The sequence below is a fragment of the Hyposmocoma kahamanoa genome, unplaced genomic scaffold (genome assembly GCF_003589595.1).
Source record: "Hyposmocoma kahamanoa isolate Upper Pololo Valley unplaced genomic scaffold, ASM358959v1 102, whole genome shotgun sequence".
NCBI classification, from domain to species: Eukaryota; Metazoa; Arthropoda; class Insecta; order Lepidoptera; family Cosmopterigidae; genus Hyposmocoma; species Hyposmocoma kahamanoa.
This window is the reverse complement of record NW_020653337.1, coordinates 7041767-7069539: the sequence shown is the minus strand read 5'-3', so window position 1 is coordinate 7069539 and position 27773 is coordinate 7041767. Positions and strand designations below refer to the sequence as shown.

Sequence of the window (27773 nt, the reverse complement as noted above, 5' to 3'; positions counted from 1 at the left end):
ATACAACAATTAGATTTGAGATTCCGTTAAGTTCAGCTGATTTTAATTACATTGTATAACTAAGATATACAATTAAAAATGCTACATTCACATAAATAACTTAAAAATACATTGTTTAAAGACAATATTTACAAAACTGTAGATTATTTTTAAATTGAATTCGATGGGGACGTTACTAAAATGAAATTTTGTAAAAAAATTCTAAAAAAACTGTCACGAATAAAAAGATTTTAAAAATGGCACAAATTTGATTTTCGAATACATAACACTGGCTCGCTATTAAATTACATTAAAATACTTTTTTATCACAATAGCTTTCTTGCTAAAATTCGAAGCAATGGCTCTAGAAATCCAGTCATGGATAATTATAACTACAAAATAAAAAATAAAAAAGGCTTCAGTCTTTTTAAAATCCGACGCGGTAAGTACATCTGGGAAATTTTCATGCTAGTTTTCTTTGCCTAATTTCGGTGGCAATTCCGCCTGTTTAAGTATACGAGTAAATTATCGTGAAATATTAAATAATATTTCAGGTTACTACACTCGCATATTAATAATACTTCATGACAACTCAAGCTCAACAAGATTTAAATATAAAAAATTGTCGTCAAAATTGGATTAAAAAAACTAATCTGCAAATTCCCCATTTCGCTAACCTGTACTTTTTCAGTAGTTGCATTAGTTCTTTTTTTAAAGTAGTTACAATATGTACAGAGATCGGAATACTACATTTATAAGTATTCCAATATACCTGTTTACATAGTACCGATGTTTTTGACATCGGATTTTTCACTATAACTAAAACTTATCTTACTTTAAAACAGAACGCCCGTTTTAAAGTGAAATAAAATAAATTAAAACAAGTTTAATAAATATTTCCAATAATAGCTTACGTATTGACATTAATATCTTCATTAGTTTCATATTTTACAAAAGAAATAGTCCTAGCTACTTAGTAAGACTTATTTATATCACATTTGAAATATGATTCACGTTGATATAATATTCAAATAAATTTACTAAAATTCATCGCAAATTGTTGACTCTATTACGTCAGATTGTTATTTAAATACGTCGAAAGGTGAATAACACACCTATTTCCATTTATGTCAAAATAAATTAACTTTTGAAGTTCAGGTTTGTCTATCGTGGTTAAAGCAGGGGGTTAATCATTACCAGTTCATGAAAATAAGTTAAAAATAGCCAGTAGTCAACAGCTTGCGATAATGCCTGTCTACAACAAATAAAATGTATATTAAAAGAAACAAAATATTTGTAGTACTGTAGCTACACATGCTTTTAACTACGTAAGTACATAGAAACTGTATAATGGGACGAGCAAATGTATAAAATGTATAACAAAGTACCGAGTGCGTTTGCGTGCGCGTTTATCTCGAAATATCCAACGCAACACACATGCAATATTATACGCATAATACTGATTATTTAATTCCTTTAATATTTAATTAAAATTCTCGAGAGCGGTTATCTCGCAATGTAGGACACTTTTACGATGGCGCTACTTACTGACTGATAAAGCCCGAGCCAGCTTTCGCCAGCGAACACCCAAGAAGGCACTTTTATGCAAATGCAATAAGCCACAAATTCCATTAACGGCCTCGGTGATAATGTGAAAATATTATTAAGTACAAGATAATTTTGCTCTTGGATTTTAAAACAGTTACGTGTCCGTGCGTGCACACGCGGACGTCTTTAAAGTACAAAGTATTAATACCACATCACGTCGTCGTTGTCGCAGTCATTAACGACGACGTGATGTGATATTTAGTTAGATGAACATCGACTTTGAAATGATATTAGGTAATACCATTTAAAGTCGTCAAGCATTTCACGTAGGTGTCCCTTGGGTGAGTAGTCAATCGAGAGTTATATGTACGGCATCTTAAATAAATAAATTACACACCTGAGCGCGTAAGGAAACCAATAAGGCCAATTTCGATTGTAAACGAGGGATGACAGACTGACAGAAATAAATTGTCGTAAAACTGGTCTCATTAGATTCCAAACGACAGCGTCCACAAAAAATAACGTTACTAGATCACATGTTCGCACTTAATAGCCAAATAAATTAACCGAACGAGAGCTTATATTAATTTCACGCCAGATCAATTATACGCATAGAGGAGAAAAAATATACAGTCATACAGAACTATTTACATAAGTCAACATGAATTACGATAACGTCGACTCCGTTAGAAGAAGAAAAAGTAAAGTGATTATATACACGGTCCGTTATCTGCTTCCGAGTACTTTGAACGGGTCCACTCAAGCGCTGGAGTCACAACCACAAATATTCAACACTAAGTAGAGTATCTGCTCTATCACTGAAAATGTCCAAAAGTCATAACTACGTAGCTGTCTATAAACACGTATGAACCACTTTTTCAGTGCGACAAAGTTTACATTTAACCTCACAACACCAGTGAAAGGTGCAGTTGCACCTTTCTACCACAAAAATAGTCTCAGTGCGGTAGCCGCGGCCGCAGCACATGAGGTCGCAGCCGTCGACACCGATGCTGGTGTCATTGCAAGCGCGACTATGCGTGCCCGGAATGCCTAGTCGAGGGTTCTTTTCGCAGAAGCCAGGAGATGATTCTAGATACACAAGATCTTTGACTCCGGGAGCTTTGTGATCTGGATTATGCGGTCGTAGTTGAAACCTATACCGATCTCTGCGTGGTATCCTGTGAGGAGCCGCGTCGTTCCGCTGTACCGGATTCTCCAGATCGGTATTGTGCATCATGACTCGCGAGGCACCGTCGAAGCGGTCCTTCAACGCGTCGCCCACGGAGCGGAAGTTCGGCAACCGCATCCAGCACGTCTTCACCGTACAAGACCCCGACATTCCGTGGCATTTGCACTCTTGTCGCATTTCCGTCTGCACGTGCTGTTAACATAACAATACCATTAAACATCACCCGCAAAGTAATGTACAATTATTTAATTTTAATCATTTAAGAGGCTTTATCGTAACAGGAGGTCTATAATGATGTCCAAATATCTTTAAATTCCTTCGATAAGCGTCGATACAGGTGATCGATGATCTTTTAAGCGTATTCCATCGATCGCATCTCACGATCGAGCAAATTGTTACAAATCGTGAGGAGGTGGGCCGGTCGTCACCGCGCGTGGCTGGATCATAAATCATATTCTAGGGACATTCATCATTCTTAGAAGGTAGATAAATGACGTGAGGATGGAGACAGTCAATATTAACCTATTCCGAGGCGCAGGCGCTTTGAAGAACAATGTCGACGCCTTGTAATCAACTCTATGTATCTACTTACTAAACTTGTGTACCTAATTATAAACGAGTACGGTGTCTAAATAATTATGTGTTAAACAATCGTCGGAATGTAGTGAATATTCATCAGGTGGACACCCAGCGCGAGCGGCGTGACAGGAATTAAGCGGTCTGTTAATGATGAGTCTGGGTGGCTCGAGGTGTGCGACGACGTCCTTTTTCGACAGATTTTAGGTAGAGTCGGATAGTGACATGCAAATGTGGGTGTGCGGTGGGAGGACGCGTAGCCGGCGCAGGCGCAACGAATGAGTGCCTGTTGCGCACTCATCGCGCAATGGGTTGTGCCGTCGCCTGACGCATAATTAATAACGCGACAAGTTGCTGACGATCAATCGTCATCCGTAATGGTAATGTAAACACGCCTCGCTGACAATGGTCGTATCGATAAATCGAAGTTGTTTTGTTTACGAGGTGCTACCGTCTAAGTGGCCATTGGATAAACTGTAATGCCACAGTATGTCGACTGCCAATCATCACAAGGCCAAGATAGCGACGGCTACTTGTCATGACTTGGGAACATTTAGCTGTAGCTTGTTAGTGACATTTTGTTACTCAACGTGTATGGTTTATTTATAAGTGTTTGTGAAGTTTTAGACGAGTGTGTAAAGGCTGTTTATTTATTGAACCTGATGAAACTTACCGCTCTACCAGCTTCATTGTTGTGCAAATTCATTTTTTCTCTTAGTGTTTTTCCTCTTTCGCCCGTGTCGACGAACTCCCGGCTGAACCTGAAGCCGAACCCGATGTTGTCGCTGCATCCACCCCATTTCCAAACTCGCACGTTAGCTGCGACGGCAGCTCGCGAGCGGTGAGGCGCGCGGTCCACGTGGGAGTAATCACACGTGCACGACTCAATAGAGCCTTCAGCACAAGCCCGGGATACGGCGTGCGTAACTCCGGCGCTGGTGATTGCATATATGAACGCTGTCTCTCGACAACCTACGACAATGGAAACTTTGATTAACTTATATACATATTAAATCTAAATGTTAAATCCCACAATTATCTTGCAATTATGTCGTTTACTACACATATAATAAAACCATAAATAGCATAAAAAACGATTTGCATTTTGGGTAGGTAATTTTCAAAACAGGTAGAGGCAGTACGGGTCCTTGATTACATACTAAGCAAAGCATGTTTGGTATTCAAGTAATTAATTCATCTCAACAGCCGAGGGGTCCATATTTTAATCAAATTTTATTGTTAGGGTTAGGGATAAAAAATCTTGGACGATTCCAAATTGGTAGGTATTAAAGATTTCGTACAAAAACATTCCAACAGTTCACAAATTGCTCTCGACGACGAGGGTGGCGAACTAATAATATGTTCGATTACTTTGCTTATTTTTTAATTACAACGAAAGAAGTGTAGGGCGAGGCTGACATCGCCAGATTGAATCATAACAATAAGAGAAACACGATCATTAAGTTGATATTCACGCAATAAAGGGTTAAGCACGAAGCAATCATCGCATCGCGTCCATTCATCTCCAGCGGACGAATTCATAAATCGATGCTCTCATCCCGTATCGAATACTATAAATAATTAATGGCCCGGCATTAGAATCAAATACTCATAAAATACAATTAAAAGAGAGAGGGTATATCTCGACGATTGAAAATAAAAGAAGTGGCTCTTACCTACCCGAGAGATTATAAATTTGATCATTACAAGTGGTACGGCGCGCGCATCGAATTCTCTCTGTTAATATCGATTTAATAGCCTGCGCACTCTTAACGATTAATACGGGCCAGCTCTTTGTCTACGCGCAGCAGCCTACAGCCCACGGAGACGATATTATTAACGGATAAAACGGACGTCGACGAATAACGAATGCCCTACCACATAATTAAATTTACATTCGTCTAAAAACTCACATAAAATTCTCCTGGCTGTCGACCCTGGATGTAATCTTGTTATTAATTCACAAGCGTAGACATTGTAATTTTACGGCGTAATGTGCATTAATAACTCGCTATTGTTGGTGCAAGCTCGACTCATTAAAGGCCTTCGCCGTATGCGCGAGCTCTTCCAGCGTTATGATGAAATTCCTCGAAGGCTATAAAACGTAAGAAGCCCGATCGCTATCGCGAGATGCCTTCGTAAAAATAAAGTAAGCAATTAACGCCGCTCTAATATAAGTGTATCGCGTGTCAACTCCGCGGCCAATGCAATTCGTTTGGGAATATACTGCGCAGGCGCACGCCTTTGGTGGGCTTCCGGCCACCTCGTGCGCTCGCTATAAATCGGAAAAAGTGAACAGACCCCAAAGATGTAAAAATAATAAGAAACGCGTATTTGTTGTTATATATAATAATCATATTATGTGAAACGACCCGCGCAGCCCGTACCAGCGTTATTAAGGACTCAATAAGCAAATGGAATCATTTTTTTATTGAGTTGTCATCGTACACCGATATAAATTACGGCGCGCGCACTCTGCCGCATCTCGCTTGGGTTTCGCTTTTTGTGCTTCCCTTTGGGATGTTATACAAAAGTATTTTATTCAGCAATTACATGAGACGTTGGACTGGGAATTTTAATGTCAATTTCGCCATCATTCAATGCTCGGACGAAATTAATTCAAGGTACAGATACGAATACGAGCGGTCGCTGAGTCGCGCATTTATCTTCGGTAATGACTTGGAAACGTTCTCTCGCATTAACTATAACGAATAGGTGCAGGCCAATTAAATATGGCACACGTAAATAACGCTCGTAACATAATAGCTTTCGGCTAATCCGATTGACTTGTGAGTACCTGATAAAAGTCATCAGGCATTGGGATGACACTGAGGGGTTGGTTCATTTATTCATGCAGAAAATGTGTTTGATATGATCGGATATTGTAATCAAGCATTTAATATTGTTGAACGTATCATAAAGTGGTAAGATTGGTCACGGATATATTACAACAGAGATCGTTTATGAGTAAGAGAGCTCTGTGTGGCGACGGGGCGCCTGCACCGGCCAGGTGGCGGGCTCTTCCTAGTGAGACCCTGTCGACGCATCTGTCATCAAACAGCTGTCAATATAAGCCCGCTGTGATTTTTATTTCGCTAGTGTTACTCCAGCAACAGTTCAATCATACGGATGGCATAACGGGACGCTGCTATAAACAACGATTGGAAATAATTTTTAATTGGTGTGTGAGAATGTTGAAGTCGTATTTCGATGACCGTCGATGATTCACAAGCCCAGCCTGAGTTTTTTTATATAATTCAGTAGTGGTTCTTTGTTTAATTCTAATAAGACTAGAATATGTATAAAACTTTAAATAAATGAATAATTTATTTGCATGTCGTGTCCGGCCATCGGTTTCCCGAGCAACAAAGCCGATTGTCGCGTTTTGCGAATAAGGCGCGACATAGAAAAATTATGACAGATGTAAAGAGGCACCGTCTGAGGGGCCGCATTAGTCACGGCATTAAATAAAATGTAAATTCCATCTACGGACCTAATTAACCGCCCAAACAACAATAATCCGACGCCGGCCGAGCATCTCCCAAAACAAATAGAGGTACACGTGTCTAGACAGCTGATGTTGTATAAGTAATTTAGGTAGGCAGAGATTTGGTAACATAATTTTACTAAAGCAATTTCGCTCCATCAAATTGCAGTCAAATAAGAACAAACATAAGTAATGTGGATCTATAAAAGTAAATTATTATTATAACTGATAATAAAGTGCCGTCCATGGATTATCTGTGCAGATAATAAATGGTCCCGAAGTCAGTTTACAGCGCGAGCACCGAGCGATAATTCCATCCCGCCGGATTGGCAGTTAAGGCGAGGCGTTGAGAATTTATAAAAGTCAAAAAGTCGTAAATCCAACTGCGTGCCCGCTCGACCGCTCACTAAAATAAAACTTAATCACTGTTGACATTTGACGAACACCTGGCTCGCGGGTGAACCATTAAATAATTCAAAATTAATGCACTAATTAAATATGTTTCTGTCCGCATTAAGTCATCACGCCGAGGTGTTTCCATGAGATTAATTTGAAGGATTGACTTATGACGGTTTTGCATCGCGCCTCTTGTACCTTATTATTTATGACGACTTACATTATTCAAATTTGATGAGACGTAATTATTCAAAACATCGATAAATCACACGTTTATAAAAGGGTGTTTGGCCGGTTTAGCACTCGCTCTATCAGTCGTGCCTTTATCGACTTGAGATGAAGTCATTTTAAATGTAGTTTTATTTGTATACAAAATAGTTTCCACTAGGAGTTAATGACATACTCCAGAGCAATAATGAGATAGTCTATTTTGATTTATTTTCGTCGCTACTCTGACGCCTACACTGTATAAGAGTTAATTTGTTAATAAGGATTACAGTTTTAATCAATAGATAGAGGCAAGACTGCGCATGAATAGGTGATATTTTTTAGTATAAAGACACACCAGGAATGGAGCAATAAAAAGCAATAATTCATTTTCGTTATGCCGTATATGGGTGATAATTTCACATTGAACTGCTGGTCCGAGGTTCTCTGCGACAATTCAAAATTACGTCGCTCGTATATCACTCATTGTGAGTGGCACAAAGCGCTCGCAGCTACCATAGCTACCATCCACTGCCTTCCACACCCATTCACACAATGGACAAAGACATTTGTTTTCAAACTACGAAAAAAGCACCGAAAATAATTCCGATTTAAGTGACTTGTCCATAAACAATAAAGAGGCAATTGAAAATGTCAAAAGCTCGAGCGGTAAAAACTCCAACAAGTCCCATGTCCCTACAGGAATAGCGAAGCATGTTTGTAATCCAAATACCTTCATTTTATTTTAATATCACAAGCACATTACGTATCGGAGACACAGTTCAAACTGTACAAAACCCAAAACGCTTATCTAATTGAGTATTAAACATTTCGTCGAGAGCATTTTATATCTGTTTTATTTTTGGTGTCGATCGTTTTATACGTTTTAATCCACCCACGGCGTTGGAATCTTGGGGGCACATACGAATCACTCGAGAACAGGAAATATTTGGAAAAAGGTCGGGTTTTATTGGCCGAGTTACCTGCCATTAGGAGCTGCATTAGGTGTAAACGCGGCTTCCGTGGAGTTTGTCCGAGTGCAGACGCATCGCTAAACTACGCCACAGGAGGGCTCGCCACGGGGTCTCGCCCCATATATTTTTCTATGACAATGACACGACGAATAAAAGCCGGGCCATTGTGCCGTTGTCATCATTCGTGTTAATACGAGCCTTGAGGTTTACACCACAATGAGATGAAGATGTCGCGTTTGTGTCAATGGCGTGTCAACGTGTAAATTAGTAATTATTCGTGTCCCTACCGGGGGGTCTTTGTGCGTCTGCAGTGTAATTATGGTGCGCGACAACCCTATACAGAATGTTGAGGAATTTGATGAACATTTCAAAAGCGAGTTTAGGGATCATATTTGCGAGTTTTTTCTCTAATGAGAACGTTGTGACGGGCTCCCGCCGCGATCGGTTGTCCGTTTTTATGCGTTTCTCGAATGAGCGTAATTGCAATGTATTAAAAAGTTTATCGTGGATATTTGCGGCAAGCCTGTAATATGGGGCCGCGTGATTCGCCCGCCCTGCCTGCCCTTAATAAAGTAATATGCTCCAAATGCACACGCGTATAACATAAATTGTGTAATCTCTTTGCTCTTTTTATCAAGTGAAATTATTACTATGGTGGTCTGGGGGCCCGTGCTTTATCTGGCTTTTAATTTAGAAAAATTGTGCAAAGCTTTTATCGCAGTACATGTTTGAATGAAATATCAATATTTATATTCGCTCTAGGCGTTTCGCCTCATGCCTGTCAGTGGTTTGAATGCTTTATTGAGCAATGTTTCTGCATTTTATTGCTGGTCCAATAGGCACAAGTTGCTAACAGAAAAGAAAAATGTAACTGAAGAATAATTGCCGCGTAATTCTTTCTTAATGTACTTTATTTACTTAATTGGTTCTGTCTCGACGATTTACGTTATTTTAGCAGCATAAATTTGTGGAACATAACGCATAGTCCAATAATAGTTCATTTGATTTACCTGCTCATTCACGCAAGTGGTACAATCGTATGCACAAATTCGTGTTCTCAAATATTTACTATTAATATTGAGTATTATAGAAGCATAAGCTGTGTAGGCGAGTGTACTAGTTGAGTTCAGCCGCAGGCTATCTTCGATCCGGTCGCGTTTTTTCCTACTATAAACTTTAAATTGTGTAAACACTTAGTATGCATATATGTAATAGTGATTTCTTACCAATCTAATGTTGGATGAATATTTCATACATTTAATTTGTTTATAGTGCAAGGTGTCCCAGTTAATGCAATGAAAATTTATCTTTAAGTACACAAATAAAAAAATAACCGTATATATTTTTTTAAACTATAATATTATAATGAATATTATGATGTTTTACTACCATAATAGTATATTTTTAAACCGATTTGAACAAAGGAGGAGGTAATTTTTTTGTATGTATGTTACGTGATAACTCGGCACTTGTGAACCGATTTTGATGATTATTTTTTTGTTGGAAAGAGGGTACATCAGTCAATACTGATGGTCTTCAAATTTGAATGGGACCAATGTCCCATTTAAATGTGAAGAAAATATTTCACCTCTCAGGGTCACAAATCAAATTTGGCTAAATTTGTAATTCCAGAACTTTTGACGTCGGTTTTTTTTCTAAATAGTCATTGTCAAATTACCACTCTTCTTTGCTATAATATTAATACAAAGATCAAACACAAAGAAAAATTCCCTCGATCTGACAGGACACAAGCCTGTGTCAGTGCCAAATTAGGGTGACCGCTTTATCAACTGCAGAAGACCAATCGAAATTTTCTATGCGTTTGTTACAGATCTCTGTTTTTGGTTTTAACGGCTTTTTTACCGGTGCGCCACCTATGAGGAATCTATTAAAGTTTTTCTTCACTCAACCAGGTACCTTTACAGCTACCAGAGGTTGACAAGAGATGTCGCTTTATAAATTTACTGACTGTATAATGACTGTAATGAATATTACGATGTTTTACTACCATGACATTTTTAATTACTCGTAGTTTGTTATAATTATTAATACAAAGATCGAACACATTTTTTTTTACGATATTAAATAACGGGATGAACAATTCATCTGGTGGTAAGCGAAAAGCAGAGCTTAAATCGCAAAGATCTGATTTCAATCATTTAAATTTTTCGAAAAAAAATTGAAACTAATTAAGGCTTTAAGACTTTGTTGGTGTACTATTCTCAGACACACGAGAATTTGAAGTGCATTGGAACTTCCGAGTTAATAGAAACATTCTTTACTAAAACCGCTTGCACAATTCATTAACGTTTGAAGCTAGCGGTCAATAACCGGAGTACACAGAACACTTACTACAGGCCGACAGTATCCTGATATAGTTACGAATTCGAAATGCGATCGAATTAGGGCGCGATATCGCAGCGAACGCTATTAATTTCGAAGATAAACCCTAATGCGGGCGCGGTGAACTTCGATCTTACGGAAAGCATTTTGTTATAATACGTTTTTATTGATATTTGAATAACTCTTTCTTATTGATGTTGTTTTATTGTAGTAGAAACATCAAAATATGAATTATGATCTATTTATTATAAAATAAATATAAAACCACTAACAGTGTGGCCTACAGCCTCTCAAACAGAGGCCTTGGGTCCAAATCAGAGCTCGCACCTCTGAAGTTTTCGAAATTTATGTGTGAAATTTACCGTGAGCTTTTCGACGAAGGCATACGTGAATTGTGAATGTAGCAGTAGAGCTCCTTGTGAAAGAGTTCGTCCAGGTAAGTACTGCCACCTTACCTATTTCTGCCGTCAAGCAGTAATGTGAGCATTACAGCGTTCCTGTTTTGGCACATAGGACTTGTCGTCTCATGGTGACGGGCGCAGTGCCTCTCAGCTGTTTGTGATTTAAAGCTTTGAGTGGCATTGCAACCGTTATGGACAGGCGTGTAGCTTACCAACAGGCGCACGGCTTATTCGTCCCGTCACTTGATATTATAAATAAAAATCGGAGAAGGTTTACAACTCTCGAAGTGAAATGAAGTTTTGGCCTAAATCCTGAGAGAAGACTCGTGCCCAGCAATGGGACGTATAAATGGGTTGATGATGATGAATCATGATAAATTCAAAATAGAATATTCTACAAAGATTTACGAAATAAATTTATAAAGCGAGTGTGTGCGGGCAAGTTAGTAAAGACCGACCCAGGCGCACTAACCATGACCAAATCGAGAACGTCCTAAAGAAAGGCCAGGTCAAGAGTGCGTTTAACCGGTGAGCGAGATGAAAGCATTAATGTGTGTGGATACGGCGAAAGAAGCATGCCAGGATCGTAGCAAATGGGAGACTGTGGTCTTTCCATATATTACAATATAATAATAACTTTTTTACAAAAACCAATGTTAAAAGTCTGTGGTATTACATCTATGTGCCAAGTTTCATTCAAATCGGTTAATGAAAAGTGGGTGAAATCCAATCCTCATTGGATTTCACTGCATTCCTTAATTTGCTTCCCCTAGAGGTGAAATATTTTATTCAAACTTGTATAAGACCATTGCTTAGTTGCCCCCGTTCCAACATATGAAATATAATCGAAATCGGTTCACGAATGTCGGAGTAATCGCGTAATACATAAAAAATGCAGGTGAATTGATTCTCGTTTTTATTAAGTCGGTTAAAAATCAGATTAATGCGTTATCTCGTTCCCATAAAAATCATCAAATAAAAGAGCATCGCGAAAACGACAAAACTGATTTCCAGAACTGGCGTTTTTTTTCCGTTGTAATAGCAAATAATGTACGTTGTATGAACAGATGTTCGCGAGCTCATAATAAGGTGTATCGCGCACAAAGCATCGAAATCAGACACCGGAGATAGGGCAGCGCTGATTCCGAACACTAAATAACATATACACGACAACACAGTGGACTGTTACATCAATTTATACCTTCTTTCTGGAGCCATAAGGATTTGTAATCATTTAATCGACGGCAACACTTAATTTGTATAGTCAGAGAGTGTATTAAAACTTTTTAAAGGAATAATATCTTTATCAGGCACTGTTCCTTATTTATCTGTACACAAGCCTTGTGTTTAAATTAATAGTTCAAAAACTAAATAACTTACGCAATATTAGTTAATATGCTATTTCAATTGAACTTGGTACTAATACCGCTATTGTGTATGCTAATGGAGGTCTGTTAGCCGATTTGTATCTGATCTGACGATAAGATCAGCAGCTATTGAAATCGGCTAAATGCATTCGACGCAAGCGCATTTGTGAATAGGTGTTTGCTGAATAAACGATAGACATGTTTTTTACGCAACGGTAGGTTAATCGAAGCGAAAGTAATGTCGGATTTTTATCCTAAAAACATACTAACAAAACACACCTTAATGCACTTCAACAATTACTTTAAAAAAATAATTATAACACGTTGTGAAATCTTCATCCATTCCTAGATAATCTTTCAAATTAATATTCAATGTTAATATTAATACAAGTCGAATTGAAAAAGGAATACTTTTGAAAATGTAAATAAAATAAAAGGATGGATCGACAAACGGGAACTCGAATGTCACTCGGGCGCATGTAATTGATCCAGGATGTTTTATCTTGATGAGCCCTTTATACGTGCCCCCGGCCCCGGCCTCAGCGCTACCCTCCCGTTCCTGGCAGATAACATCTCTTAAAAGGGTTGCCAACTACGGATAACACTTAATTTGTAGCCACTCTTTGTAACTGGTATTAGGGGGCTTGTACAAAACGTACTCTTTTTTATACAGACCTTTTTTGCACCGAACTTCATTCAAGTTTCGATTTCATTTTTTAAAGTTACTTATTTAAACGAATCAATAGCCAGTAATCTGTTTCCTCGGTATTTTGGAAGGGCATTTAGGGCTTATCTGCTTAACTTCTTTTTAATGTTTTGTTCGTTTTGTTTAACGATACCAAATTTGAAACAACAAATGACGCGTGTTCTTGAAATCGCTATTTAAATAATATCGCCTTTTTGCAAAGGTCTTGTACGTTGGCGACAGGATTACCGTGACTCGAGTATTAACTTGTCAACCCTTATCAATTGTTTAGTGTAATTAAAAACATTAATAACAAGCCTTAAATGCACTTACCTCTGTCAACGATTTTGCCGAATAGATTCTTCCCTCTTAAAAAGTTTCTCGTTGAACAGTTCCATCTCCTGTATTTGAACTGATGTTGGCACTCCGCGACAGCCATGCTGGCGCCCTTTGCGACCGCCGCCAGCACGCCTGGGTTCTCCCTGGCTAGCCGCCGTTGCTTCCTTCTTAACGTAGCATGAACCGCCGGGTCCATGTACAGCACTCCAGGTGATAACGGTGATAAGTTGTTTGGCTCGCCAGCTTTCGCTATCCCCCTATCAAACAAAGATTCTTAATTTAGTAAAAAAAAAAACCTAATAACAAGGCGTAACAAAAAACGGGACGGTTCATTGTGTACACGCGCTAAAGATTGACTTTTGTCACCGTCGCAGCAAAGACAATGCCTGCCCGAGTGGCTCCTAAAACCAAAAACTTGGCAAATTTAAAAAATAAACAAAGGACGAACGCCACTTAAGGCATTGGGTGCAATTCGAAATGAAATACTCATTTGAAAAGGTAAAGACAACAAACAACTGACGACCGAACTGTCAATCCGCAGACGTTTAGATAAATATTTGCGTCGCGCATTAATTCTCGAGGAGCGAGCGGGCAAACAGGCCAAGAGCGATCGAGATCACGGCCTGTTGACTCGGCCGCCCGCCACCCGCCGCCGCCGGCCTCCGAACATAGGCTGCGGCCCTACAAAAAACTCGGAGCACTCTCGCGCACCGTGTGTCGTCCGTGCCCTGTGCCCGAGCGCTGGAAATCATATTACTTTTCTATTTGCCTTTCTTTGTAGTCGAGTGTTACGTAAATATGAACGTGTTCGTCGGAAATTCTTATTTCCTTCGAGAATTTATGGAGACGGGCATTAAGTCTCAAAGTCTTTACTTTAGAAATCACTTAAACGCCTAATCTAACTTCTCGGAAGACATATGTACATGGGGCTTATATCTCAGAGGCTTTATGACTGGCGATTCTGAATGAAGGTGACGTGTTAATGAACGCTATAATATACCTATATAAATCTTGTTTTTTGAACGATTGTTAGTTGTTGTTTTGTATATTCTATTTGATCGCTGTATTAAAACTGACATATTTCGTCACAGATACTATCACATTAGTTCCATTATTAATTTGATACAACATAATCAGTATGACGTTTCTGTCAGTTTTTGTAACGAATTTATTTCGATCTAGTTTTGTTATTAAGTTTTTTATTTGAATGACATGTGTGGTCTCATTTAATAATGCTAATATGTAGAACGGAATATATTATGAAAAATGTTAAACTTTATCGCAGATTTCATTTCATTCTTTTTCAATTTTTGTCTCGCTACTTATTAACAGCCTCATAAAAATATTTCATATATAGGTATAAATATATTTAGAAAGATCTACGATAAAATAAGCTTTTATCACGCTCGTTTCAAACTCTTTGATACTTTTATGGTTATTTTTGTTTCTTTAAAGACGTGGTTTTGTGTTAGGCTTTCTCTGTCACTGCTTGTATAATACTTGGAACGCTAAACCAAAAGTTAGTTTCTCAAATTGGTCCTAACGTGAATCGAACCAGAAACCTTCTCGTCCACCGCCCACAGTGCAAACCGTTGGGCCATCGAGATCGTCAAAATTGGTATTAAACATCTTATTCTATAAAATTGTATAGAAACACAACAAAGAATGCAAAGACTTGGAGTAATTTATATCAATATGTCATACCCAAAAGACATTTAGCGAATGCAATTCGATAATCTTCTAAAACGATCTTAATCCGTCTGTGGGTGCAATAAATTAAACCAGGCCGTCATATTGACACCCACGGCCACTCAAAACAAAACTTAGGATGTCCATATTTGCCGACCATATACAGTCCTTTGCACTTGTCACGTTGGTAGGAAACCAAACAGACTTGGGTCCTCGGGGAAAAAATCGTGAATGGCTTTCTCGAGCAAGCGTTATGTTTGAGCAGAGATAAAGCTTGTGTGAATGTGTCAAAATAACAAATATTGTCTTTTCCGCGCTTGGGGTACCTTATACGGGCAATTAAGCGACGGTCTTGAGTAGATCTTAAAGAAATGTATATATATGGGCATTTGCTTGAAGGAAGTTACGATGAACTTTGCTTTAGTCCAGTGTTAATATACCCAGTGGTCCAGTGATTAGCATGATCACCTCATGGTCCCGGTTACGATTCTCGGTGAAAAAAAATTTTTTTTTTTCAATTTTTTTTGTCAGTCTTGATGGTGTTGATACTCATGATACAGGGAATAGGCTAGTTTAATTTCAGATAATGGTGCATTATTATTATGTCTAAGTGGTTTAGTAGCACTATCGTATCAAATCAAAACATTGCAAGTGTCAGTACAGTGTTTTGTAATTTTATGGCTATAAGGAGCTGTTATCAAGGCATGGCTCTAGTCAGCTGCTGATAGCTGTAAAGAAACAGAGCTGGCTAAGAGAAGAAATAGATTTCTCGCAGATGGCGCTATGGACAAAAAAGTTAAAAACCAAACACAAAGATCTGCAACACGTTGGTTCAAATCTAGCTGAATCGAAGGAATTTTTCTTAGTGTTCCATCTTTGTATTAATAATTGTAACAAACTAGTGGAGTAATTTCACGAAAAATAATTCAATATCATGGTGGTGAAGCATTCTGACACTCAATAAATCTAATTAAGGCAAAATAAATTGATTACTCTTAAAACAGAAATGGGTATGTCGCAAAACATAACAATAGCTAGATATGTACAAAATAAGTTAAATGTATCTTTATTTATTTATTTATTTAGAATGGATAGCCAACACAATACATATCAGAGTGTAGCTAAAAAGGTACAATCAAAATATTAAAAAAACATTATACATATCGCACTTACAGGCTATCACAGCATGCTAGTACTAGGAAGCAGATTTTATTATAACATATAGTTTACAGTTTCAAATTCATATAGCAATAGGTAACACGTTAATATAATTACTTAATACAATTTTATTTTAATATTATTTTAATTTTTGATAAACATGAAATTTTTTTATTTTAGTTTTGAAGCTGAGCAGGGAATCATCAAAAATATACATGGCCTATGATGCTAATTATAAGTTTTAATTCTACTTATAGGAGCAGAGATGCCAAGTTTAGTTGTAGAGGTACGAGTTTTAAAAGGTGTATAATTTCTTGGTCTTGCATTTAGTCTAGGAATAGTAAACCTAACCTTACTTAGAAGTGGTAGAAAATCTATTGAATTATTCACAATTTTGTGGAAAAAACTTGGATCCAGCATAGTTCTACAATTAGACAGAGACAGTGCCCCATATCTTTACAAGTGCTTGGCGCAAGAGTCACAAGTATCCAGAGTAACAAATATGGTGAAGAAATTTGCTTTGCACATGTTCCAATCGAGTGTGCCTGATCATGCGGGTTCCATACAACAGAACAATACTCAAGAGTAATACGAGAAAGAGAGTTAATTATGATCATCCTAGTAGCAGTGCTTTTAAAGCATTTAGTCGTCCTCCTTATTAGCGCCGAAATTCTAAACGCACGTTTTATAGTATTTTCAACATGTGGAATGAAGCGGAGTTTATTATCCACTGTAACCCCTTTCTTCATCTTTTAATATTATTTTTATTTATAACTTCAAAACTTAATAACTGACAAAAAGTCGAATAATACTTTTTTAGCGTTTTTTCAAAATGCTGTTATTAATAACTAACTTTGATTTGATTTAACTTTGGGCTTACTTACTGGGCTGCGATCGCTCACCATATGGTACTGGCAGAAAACCCGCACTGTTTGACTTCTCTCGGTCTACAGTATTTATGCTTAGTTAGGGCAATTTCAGCACAAACTGTAGTCATAGGTACTCGTACATTAAAATTTTATCAGTTGTTATAGTATTTCTTTGTTTTTCTCACAGTATTTGTTTTTCTCGCAATATGTGTTTTATATAAATGTGTATAAAATTAATAATGAATGTTCTATGTGCTTTTATGTTATACTCTGTGAAGTGATTGTAAATGTTTTGTTTCTGTTTGTATTTGTGCTGAATAAACGTGTTATCTATCTACAATATTACAGTGTATTTGGTTTGACATGGTAGAGCAGTACAGGTCGTTGTGAAAGAGGTCGTCCAAGTAAGTACTGCCACATTAGGTATTTCTGCCGCCAAACAGTAATGGGACCATTACCGCGTTGGGTATTGGTGAACTTACTGGCATAAAGGACTTATCAACTTATGTCTCAGGGTGAAGGGCGCGGTGGAAGTGTCCCTTAGAATGGTAACACACGGCGACATTTAGCAGCGGTGCAAACGCACCCTTCCATCGCTGCTTAAAATCGCGCGCGTGTGTAAAGCTAGACGATTAGCGACTGCATCGTTACTGCACCGCGTTTGCATCGCTAGCGATTTAAAGCTCTAAGTGGCACTGCAACTGCTATGGACAGGCGTTTCGTTTCGCTGGCGGAAAGCGGCAAAAAGTAATAAGTGTCAGAAACTCGGCTCCGACTACCTAATTACAGCCTTTGGAGTCGACATCCTTGGCCCATGAGGTCCCAGTGCCTTTCACCTGTACAAAATTTTATCGAAAAAATTAATAGACTGCCTGGGAAACCCAAGTGCGCGCAGCTACCTTGCCCAACGCATTAGCACAGCAATACAAAGGGGGAACGCTGCCAGCATCTTGGGCACCTTGCCCAACCCAATTTTGTTCATATAATTTAAAAATCCTAGTTTACCTTACCTGTATATTATCAAAATAAAAATACACTATAAAAAAAGTATATCAAAATACACACGTGTTTACATCAAGAAGGAAACACAACACCATATAAAGTTGTAGGAAATGTCGTGAGCATTCAACAACTTCATACAGGCTATATTAAAATTCTACTCATACAGCAACAAGTGAAAGTCGTCCAGGGCCATAATAAACTATTTTTTCTCCCGATACCAACTGACAACTGGACAGTTTGACATCGTAAATTTAAAATATTCGCAGGTTAACTTTAGCACGTCACCAGCTTGATACGTCGCACGCGCATTGCATACAAAATCGGGCTTTTATTTAATTTGTTGCTCTGTGAGAAGAGATAAAATATCAAACTTGAGGACCAGTGTAAAATGAACTGCATGCTTCTTACTGGTACGAAGACTACATCTAATTTATGATAAAGAATTTGTTAAACATACAAATTCAGCAACACATTGTTTTTAAGTGAATTTCATTTAAATACATATGAATGTTTTTGAACTCATAAATCACTAAGAAACGATTATAACTAAAGTAATTAAATAATTACTGACAATGTAAAGAGGTCTAAGGAAGATGGTTTTTGTTATCAGGGCTATCATGCTCAGCACGCGATGTCAACCGTAAGGTAATATGCACTACGCGACATGCATACGTATTAAGTAAGGTGTGGCGATTGTCAATTTTTTACTAATAAGAACAAAACTGAAGATAAAATGCGGCTGGATGATTTAAGTACTCATTTAAAATATATTTTAGCGCAAATAAACACCTGTACAAGGTTATTTTTAAAAAACTGACAACCTCGCAGTGCTTTATTATTAAAAACTTTTGTTCCATGACTTTTTACTAAACATAATAAATTGACCAAAAAGAAACTTTTAAATTTTTGTTGTACTTTCTGACACTTTTTAGATCTGTGTTTGGTAGAATAAGCACTCCTTGTGAAAGAGCTCGTCCAGGGAAAGGCGGCCACCTCACTTATTTCTGCCGCCAAACAGTAATGCTTACATTACTGTGTTCCGGTATTAAAGGGTAAAGGTGCTGGTGAAATTACAGGCACATGGGACTTGTCAACACCTGCAACAACTTGTCTCAGGGTGGTGGCAGTGCTCCTCAGATCTTTGCGATTTACAGCACTGAGTGGCACTGCAACTGCAACTGTTATGGACAGGCTTGTAGCTTACCACCAGGCTAACGACTTGTTTGTCCCGTCACTTGATATTATAAAAAATGACAATAAAATATTTAGATCTATTTATTTTTGTATGAAAGCAAAATCGGATAAATTATTAAACGTCATGGAACAAAAGTTCTTGTTTAGGATGTTGGTAATATCGCCCTGTGAGGTTGTTAATATTTTAAAAATAACCCTGTATAGTGAGCAGTAGAACTCGTCAAGGGGAGTACTAACACAGTGCCTATTTTTGTGACTAAGTAATGCTATATTACCGCGTTTCGGTTTTGAAGGGTAAGGTTGCTGGTGGTTGAGCGCAGAGCCAGGAGACTTATTGGCGATGATAAGCTCGAATTTAAACTTCATAGTTTAGCCCACCGGCGCAAAGCTGCCCGGCTATCGGTTTTCTACATCCATCGGCTCATCCCGCCCGCTCCCTTTTACCATCGGACATCCAAACTTACGGCGGGATATCACGTGATCGATATTCCCTTTAGGCGTATTAAGAGCTTTTCATCACCTTTTATTATGCGCACAGCCCAGGAATGGAATTCCCTGCCCGCGTCATTTCCGAATTCATACAACCCGGGTATCTTTAAGTTACGACTGAATAGGCATCTTCTCGGCCGTCGTAGATCCTATCTTTGCTCCAGAGCTAGAGCTTGGGTAGTGGTCAAGAGCAAGTTCATTAAAATAAAAAAATAAATTCTATAACTATGAGTGAAATTACATGCCCATGGGATTTGTCAACTTTACGACTCAGGGTGCAGTGACAGCGTCCACAAACTTTGCAATTTAAAGCTCTCGGTGGCACTGCGATTATTATGGGTCGATGTGTCGTTTACCCCCAGGCGCACGATTTATTCATCCTGTCGCTTGAACCCAAGGTTGTTGCAGGTTTTTTACACATTAGCAGATGTTGATGCGAATTCTGATTTTATATATTTAAAAAGAACGCGAAAAATGTACATCCTTATTCAATTCCTTTGGTATTGTAATAAAATTTCAATGATTTTGTGACATTTATTAACAAAACCAATCAAAATCTATGAAACAATCAATCTGTCTAACTTAATCGTTCTGGAACTTTTGGGTTGTTTTTTTGGCTTATAGTCTGTTTCTGGAAAGTTTTCAAATTATTCCAGTGTGCTTTTTAGGTCATGCCACGTCTCTAACATCCGCAATCCCTGCTTGAAACGCACATTGTGCAGAATTTTACTGTCTACCTTATTTAACGTAATTGAAATTTGCATGCAAGTTTTTCAAGCCAACTTACTTACCTATTACGAAGTTAGAAACCATTGTAAAAGGTTAACAAATGCTTTTTGAAAGCTAAATATATTTAACAATTTATTTCAAATGTTAATAAACACCACAATACGTTTTCTCTAACCGTAGAAAGTGGGAAATGCTCCATACATAGCTCCATGTGTGAAAGGCAGCCGCCCGATGGCGTCGTCGGCGTGTTAAGATTATATCATAAACGAAGTAAAGAAAGTTACATGCAATAAGTATGTGTTACATCGGTGACATTGCATTAGATGCTGGTTCAAATCTATGTCGTATTACTACCCTATGGATTCTATCGAGGTTGTATTAACCTAGTGTATATTGTATTTAATTACATGTTAAGAAAAATTTCGTCCAGGGAAGTACTGCCACCTTACCTATTTCTGCTGCCAAGTAGTAATGTGAGTATTAATGCGTTCCGGTTTTGACGGTAAGGGTCGAGTGGCTTGCATACTGGTATTCGCGGTGTCGCCATCTCAGAGGTCTCGAGTTCGATCCCCGATCGGGTCAGTGTAGAAAACTACCTTTTCTATATTGTCTCGGGTCTGGGTGTTTGTGGTACCATCGTTGTTTCAGATTTCCATAAAACAAGTGCTTTAGCTACTTACTTTGGGATCAGAGCAACGTTTGTGATGTTGTCTAATATTTATTTACATATAATTAAGTGTAATTACTTATTAAGAGTTTTTTATGTATTTTTTTCTAATGGGCTTTATATGTTCATTAATGATCAAAGCCCCTAAATAAAGAGTTAAAAAAAATGGCGAACTAATAAACATACACGAAAAAATAAAGTCGAATTGAGAACCTCCTCCTTTTTTCGGTTAAGTTAGTCGGTTATTTTTTTTATACCAAGGGACGGCACGAACAAGTCGCGCGCCTGATGGTAAGTGACACGCCTATCCATAACAATTGCAATTCAAATGGCTTTGGTTGATTCCGCATAACAATGTTGAATCAATCATTTTGGAAAAAATATATGGTCAAACTAAGGATAGGTTACTGATTAATATTCCTGAAAATTTTCTCGACAGAAAGAAAACACAAACGTACCCCGAAATTGTACAAGAAAACTGCTGTATTCGATAGGTTGTTTACATATACCAAGAATTTTGTATGTACTGAACTAAATACTACAAGTATAATATACGATATACATTTTTCAAACGGCTTTAAATTTATTTGTAAAAAAATAAATTCTGATATAAAGCCTGTGTTCCTGCCACTCGACCTGCTCAATAGAACCGATTCAGTACGGGAAAAATGTTGATTCGGGCTGAGGTAGTACCGACTGTTACTGGAATCCATGAAAAGAGCCTCAACGCACAACGTACCATCTCTTTTCTGTACGTCTTGCGCACCCTGGACAACCTTACGCCCATTGCCAAATCCTTTCACCGCGATGACAAACATTATAGTGTATGCCATTGATACGATAAGAGAAGATAGAATCCAAACCGGTAAATCAAAGTATTACCTAACCAAACATGTATATAAAATATTCGCAGCACTATTTATTGGCTTAGATGAAAATGATTGCAACCCAACTTTAAATGTACCAAAACCAAATTGTACAAATAACCGCACCCTGATTGGTTGACCTTGAAGAATTCCACACACTTCGTAATTTGGAGAAATCACTCTCCTCATCAAATACAAAAACTTGGAATATAAATTTCGTGTAACAGTTTAAATAAAAATTACAAATCACATTTAATTATTCAAACTACAAAACATGTGACCCGTACTGTTCTTAGGCTTACTTAATCCAAAGTTTGGGGTGCCCAGATAATTAAACACTTATTTATTATAGGAAATGAAACTATTTTTCCGGATTTAAATCGCGTATATTTGTTTTTTCAAACAAACCGACGTTTCAGGCCCTTTACAGATCCCATGGTCACGGTTAACTGAGAAGAACCTAAGAACTCGTTACTTATTTATTAGTAAGTTAATTATAAAGTGGGGAAATTGGATCGGTAATACTTTTTGGAGAAATTACTAAATAAATAAAAATGACACACGAAATTAAATTAATGTAGGTTTATTATGTGTACAAAATGAGCTATGGACGTTCATTGAAATAAAAATTTTAATCAAACTATTACCCCATTTTAATACTCACAACTAATAAACACTACTTATTGTGCTTGTTGATAATTATCGTAATATGTAATTTCTTCATGATAATTAGAAAAAAAAACAATTAAATTTAAAATTGAAATTTCGTAAAAATTTTGCGCAATCATTGCTAAAGTCTATTGGTAACCATATACCGTTTTTTTATACCATATAATATAATTTTGTTATATTAGACTCGAACCAAATGGCGTATACATGACTGGTGACTGATTAAATAATAAAGTCGTAGATAGGAAAGTTTCCTTTTTTTTGAAACTGACTAATAACATGATGTCAAAATTGGTTTATGCGAGATATGGCTACATTCCATTTCATATAAAAAAAGATAATATATTTATTTGTACTGTATTTTTCCTAAATCTATTTTGACAGTTTCCTAAAAATTAATCTTTCACAATTATATCATTTTATTATTGATGTAATTTGGAAACAACAGAGAATAAAAGTGGAAAATGTTTACTGTACATTTGTTACGTAATTACGAATTTGTGAGAGTGATAAATGAGGGGAAGACACAAAGATGCGAAGACCAAGAATGGCGTAGGTATTGCGAACAAATAAAGAAGAAGATCAAAATCAGCATCTATAAAATAATCAAGAAGTTGGCTATGAACCGTAAGTACTGGAGGAGGCTACACCTACAAGTGACTGCGTCTTATATAGAATATTATATTGAGGGTTGCGATATTTATTATACCATTAAAATAACACCCTGTATAAATGGGAATAATGGGTAAAGTCCGAATCCGAGACTCTGCAACTCTAGAACTGCAAGACTATGCAAATCTGGAAAGCTCGAACCCATTTCGGATGTCGCTTGTGCACTAAGTCTCCGAAATTCGACAAAATACGAATATACACCTAGAGATAAAACGAGCCCCGTGATGACATTTCTGACAGTCGTTTCTCAAATTCGGAACTGATAGGAATCGGACTCTAAGAGTGTTTACTCCCACACTTGAATGAACAATATCATTTAAGTTACTGCTATAAAGATACAACATTCATTTTGATAAATAAGTATAATTAGTAATAAAAAGAAATACTAAACACACATAAAGAAATTTATTTGTACAACGCAAGCCGCGTGCGCATCGCGATGCGATAATGCACTGATAAGCGTAATTTAGTAGCGTTTAAATATTATAGAATTGTTAACACTTTAATTATTTTATTACAAGCATTTACGTTTAAAAATATTTGCTTTTATACAAACATTACAAAATTTACTAATCATGTAGGAAACAAGCATTATGGAAGTTTGCCGTCGGTAAAACATATTTTAACCGGTCATCGCATTTGATAAATATGGTGTCAACTGCATTTTTGTAAAAAGTTGCATATTTTACACACTAATCAAATTTTGACATTTATTTATAATTATTTTTATTAGCAGTATCCATAATTTTTTTGCCTAAGTTTTTTATTATTTCTTACAAGTAAATTAATAAAAATAATGAAAGTCAAGCGATTCTAACGGGCGTGTTTGTCTACATAGTGTAGAATTAGGTATGTCACATTCCAGGAGCCGTGTGATAGTGTGAATAAATATAAACGAGAAGCTCGTCACTCCAGAGATTCCATCTGTCCGTCGAAAAATATGACGTCTAGTGAATGTGTTTTGTTTTACGTCGTTTTCATTGTTTAACTACAGTGATATCGAAATCTAAAGTTTAATTTTTTAATTAGTTGCAACTAACGTTAAAAATGTCAAAGACAGGATTGAGCCAGGTAATACAGTAAGTTGATACAGATACAAATTACAAGATTATGTTAAAAATATTCATTGTCAGTATGTATAAGAATCCCATGCTTGAGTTCTAAAGTACAAGATATTAAGTTATTATTTAACACGTGTTGTTTATATTCTTTATTTAAAAAAATTATAATTGTTCACCTATAGCAATCACATGCTGAGAGATTACGTGATAGGGGATTTCTTGGTTAGAAAGGCGATTGTTATTGACTGCTGTTTCAAATATACCTCATTCATTATAAAATCACTTGCCTCCTCCTGTTAAAGGGGAAGTGTCTGAGGGTGCACTCCCGTTCTTCGTTCGAAAGAATTTCTGCCAAATAAGTAAAACTCGATCAAAAAAAAAATGCGATGCGATTGAAGCTGCCTTATTATACTTGATGTTGTCTTTTTTTGGTCGAATGTAACTTATTTCACAAGATGTCGGATGTAGAACGAGAGCCGACTCACTGAATCGTTATCAACAATTAGTCAAAGTTTCTCACAATTGCTATTCGACAAGAAATTTCCGGATTTCTTACAATTTGAACCGTATGTGTTATTTATTAATTATAATTCATATTCAGATACAATGTATGTGTGCGTGCTTGCGGTGTGTAAGAATAACCTCTGTAGTTGAACTATACTGTACCAATTTTGAATTTGTATTTTCTTCTATTTAAAAAAAAATAATGCACAGGAAAAAGCACAGAATACATTTAATAAAAGCTTATTTCTATAAGAAATTTTTTCCTGCAGACCCAAATAAAGGACAAAATAATTGTAATAACGGGCTTACGTGCACAAAATACAAAATTATGTAATACAATGTTTAACATTAAACTATTATAAACTAGATAAATACATATTTCAAAATCCAGTTTATAGGTATATTAACAGTAGATAAATAATGCTCCTTAACTCTCAAATTGAAAGTTCTTTCATAATAAATAACTTGAGAATGTTTTTTTTTTATAAAATTTATGTGCTATATAAGATTTTTTCTACATATAATTATGTAAGTACGTAAATTGAGGCGCGTTCTTAATAACAATGTCGTACGCGAGTCAGTTTTGTGTATTTACTCACGACCATATTTATATTAGGCCTTATTTGTTTTCATATATTTTTGTCTGATAATGACACTATGTGTCCTAAAATGATATTACGAAATATACAATAATGATATGAGTATTTGACATTTCATGCTGAAAGTCTGGATGGCTTTTAACATAGGCAATTAGAGGACTGCACGTAAGTTTTCTACACCTGTATGTTTTCATATACAGTACTATAGATATTGAATTGTAAGTTATTATCGAGCGCCTAGGTTTTAACGATTGTTACACATTGATAATGAAACTAGTTTTTGTATGTAAATCGTGTATATATTTTTTTTTCAAACAAACCAACGATTCGGGCCCTTTACAGATCCCATAGTCACGACTGACTGAGATGGCAAAGTCTAATATTAATGCAAACCAATACCCTGAACTATAGTTTAAAAAAAAATGTAAACTGGGTTTGTTTAAGTTTTATTGAATGTTAGGATGTTTTACTATCATGATATTCAATTATTTTTAGTGAAATTACTTTTTTTTATAACATCCAGTAACGGGACGAACAAGTCGTGCGCCTTTTAGTAAGCTATACGCTGTAATTGTAGTGCCACTCAGAGCTTTAAATCGCAAAGATCTGAGGTGCACTGCCACTGCGCCCGTCACTCTAAGGCATAAGTTGATAAGTCCCATGTGCCTGTAATTACTCCACCAACTAATTTGTTATAATTACAAAAAGACAAAAAGAAAGTACACTTTAAAAAAGGACTAGTTAATTATCTATAATAATTATAATATCGATATAATTAATTATTTGAAAATCAAAACAGTGACCTACATTTTGTTCAATACTTGTATATTGATATGTAATGTATTTTTATAATTACGACATTATCAACTGCACATTGAAATGTTGTATTGAAAGTCATTATTTTTTAGCGCACAATTAACGATCTCACAAGAGTTTGTTTATAGTTGTTTAACGATCTGTTAATTATCTATAGACAGCGTGGGATGCAATGTGTTCATTACAATGTATTACATACTTTTTGTTCAGTGTTATTTATTATATACCGATATAACAGAGTTTATGTTATTCATTTATCATGAAATAGCAGTGTGCATAATCAATAAGCTAATATAGTAAATAATTTACATGAAACTATTTTTTGTAAAAAGTTGTTAGTCCCGTTAAATAATAATACGGTTCAAAAAATTTACTTTAAAAGATATAATATGATTTCATGAGTGAATATATTATTATATTTCTACTTCTTTTATTTGTGACCGTGTTTTTAAATATGTTGAATAGTTTTCGTCATGTTTTACTAAGATACAAAAGACAAAAGGCTTTGCATAACATCCACGTGCTTCAAACCATTTGAGTTTACGTTTTATTAAACTTAATTGTAAGTGCAAAAGCAATATTGCAGACAAAATCGACACTTTCTATCCTGGTAAAAAATAGAAACTAAATTATTGCATTTGACTTTGACTTGTATAAAAATAGACCACATCTGATTAATTTTTATAGCCAAAATAAATATTTTTTTTACAATTGGAGTATGTAATTTGAATTAACAAAAATAGTATTTTTATTATATTTTTTTAGGAATTTCACGGTAATTATTAGAACTATTAGCATAGGGCTTGAGTTATGCGATAAAAATACTAGTTAAATAATAATAACAGTTATTCCAATAGTGCAATTTTGTAACACATTACACACTGAAGAACGCAACTTAGAAGTTTGACATAAATTAATTACCTCGCACCTTAGAATATAAAAATCTCAATCGAACAATATCTTTTTTATGTCAAAATTAAAAGTTACGCTCATTCATGCTAAATGATAAGTGAAACTTAGGTTTTACGTCGAAGGGAAGATAAAATTACTTGCCACCACATGCTGCCGCGTCCTCTCCGAGGCTTGTTGCCGACGGCTTCGCACCTCAAACACAGCACAGTGATCACAACCAGCCACAGACACTTCATTCTGCGATGGGCGGTCCCACGCGTAGTTTGGCATGAGCGCGGTCCGTCAAAGCACCGGAACGTCTGGCGAACCGGCGCGCGTCCCAAGGCGGAGTCGCCGATGGTGGGAGGCCTTACCTGCCAGCCGCCCGATTGGTCTCACCTCAAACA

General features: G+C 36.6%; 1 protein-coding gene across 1 annotated transcript; it reads right to left on the bottom strand.

Annotated features, from left to right (window-relative positions):
* Positions 1-1043: 1043 nt before the first annotated feature.
* Positions 1044-27713, bottom strand: LOC113237471 (protein Wnt-1). Its single transcript, XM_026473966.1, has 4 exons — positions 27529-27713; positions 13486-13748; positions 3966-4264; positions 1044-2908 (listed from the first exon to the last, which is right to left on the bottom strand). Exons 1-4 carry the CDS (start codon positions 27621-27623, stop codon positions 2381-2383), a joined length of 1185 nt encoding a protein of 394 aa, XP_026329751.1. The 5' UTR covers positions 27624-27713; the 3' UTR covers positions 1044-2380.
* Between the last annotated feature and the right edge of the window lie 60 nt (positions 27714-27773).

Excerpts from the sequence above, each read along its gene's own strand:
- LOC113237471 (XM_026473966.1), bottom strand. The coding sequence starts at position 27,623 with ATGAAGTGTCTGTGGCTGGTTGTGATCACTGTGCTGTGTTTGAGGTGC. Across the intron at positions 13,749-27,528 it reads GGACGCGGCAGCATGTGGTG|GGGGATAGCGAAAGCTGGCG; the intron begins GCAAGTAATTTT and ends TTTGTTTGATAG. Across the intron at positions 4,265-13,485 it reads CGGCAAAATCGTTGACAGAG|GTTGTCGAGAGACAGCGTTC; the intron begins GTAAGTGCATTT and ends CCATTGTCGTAG.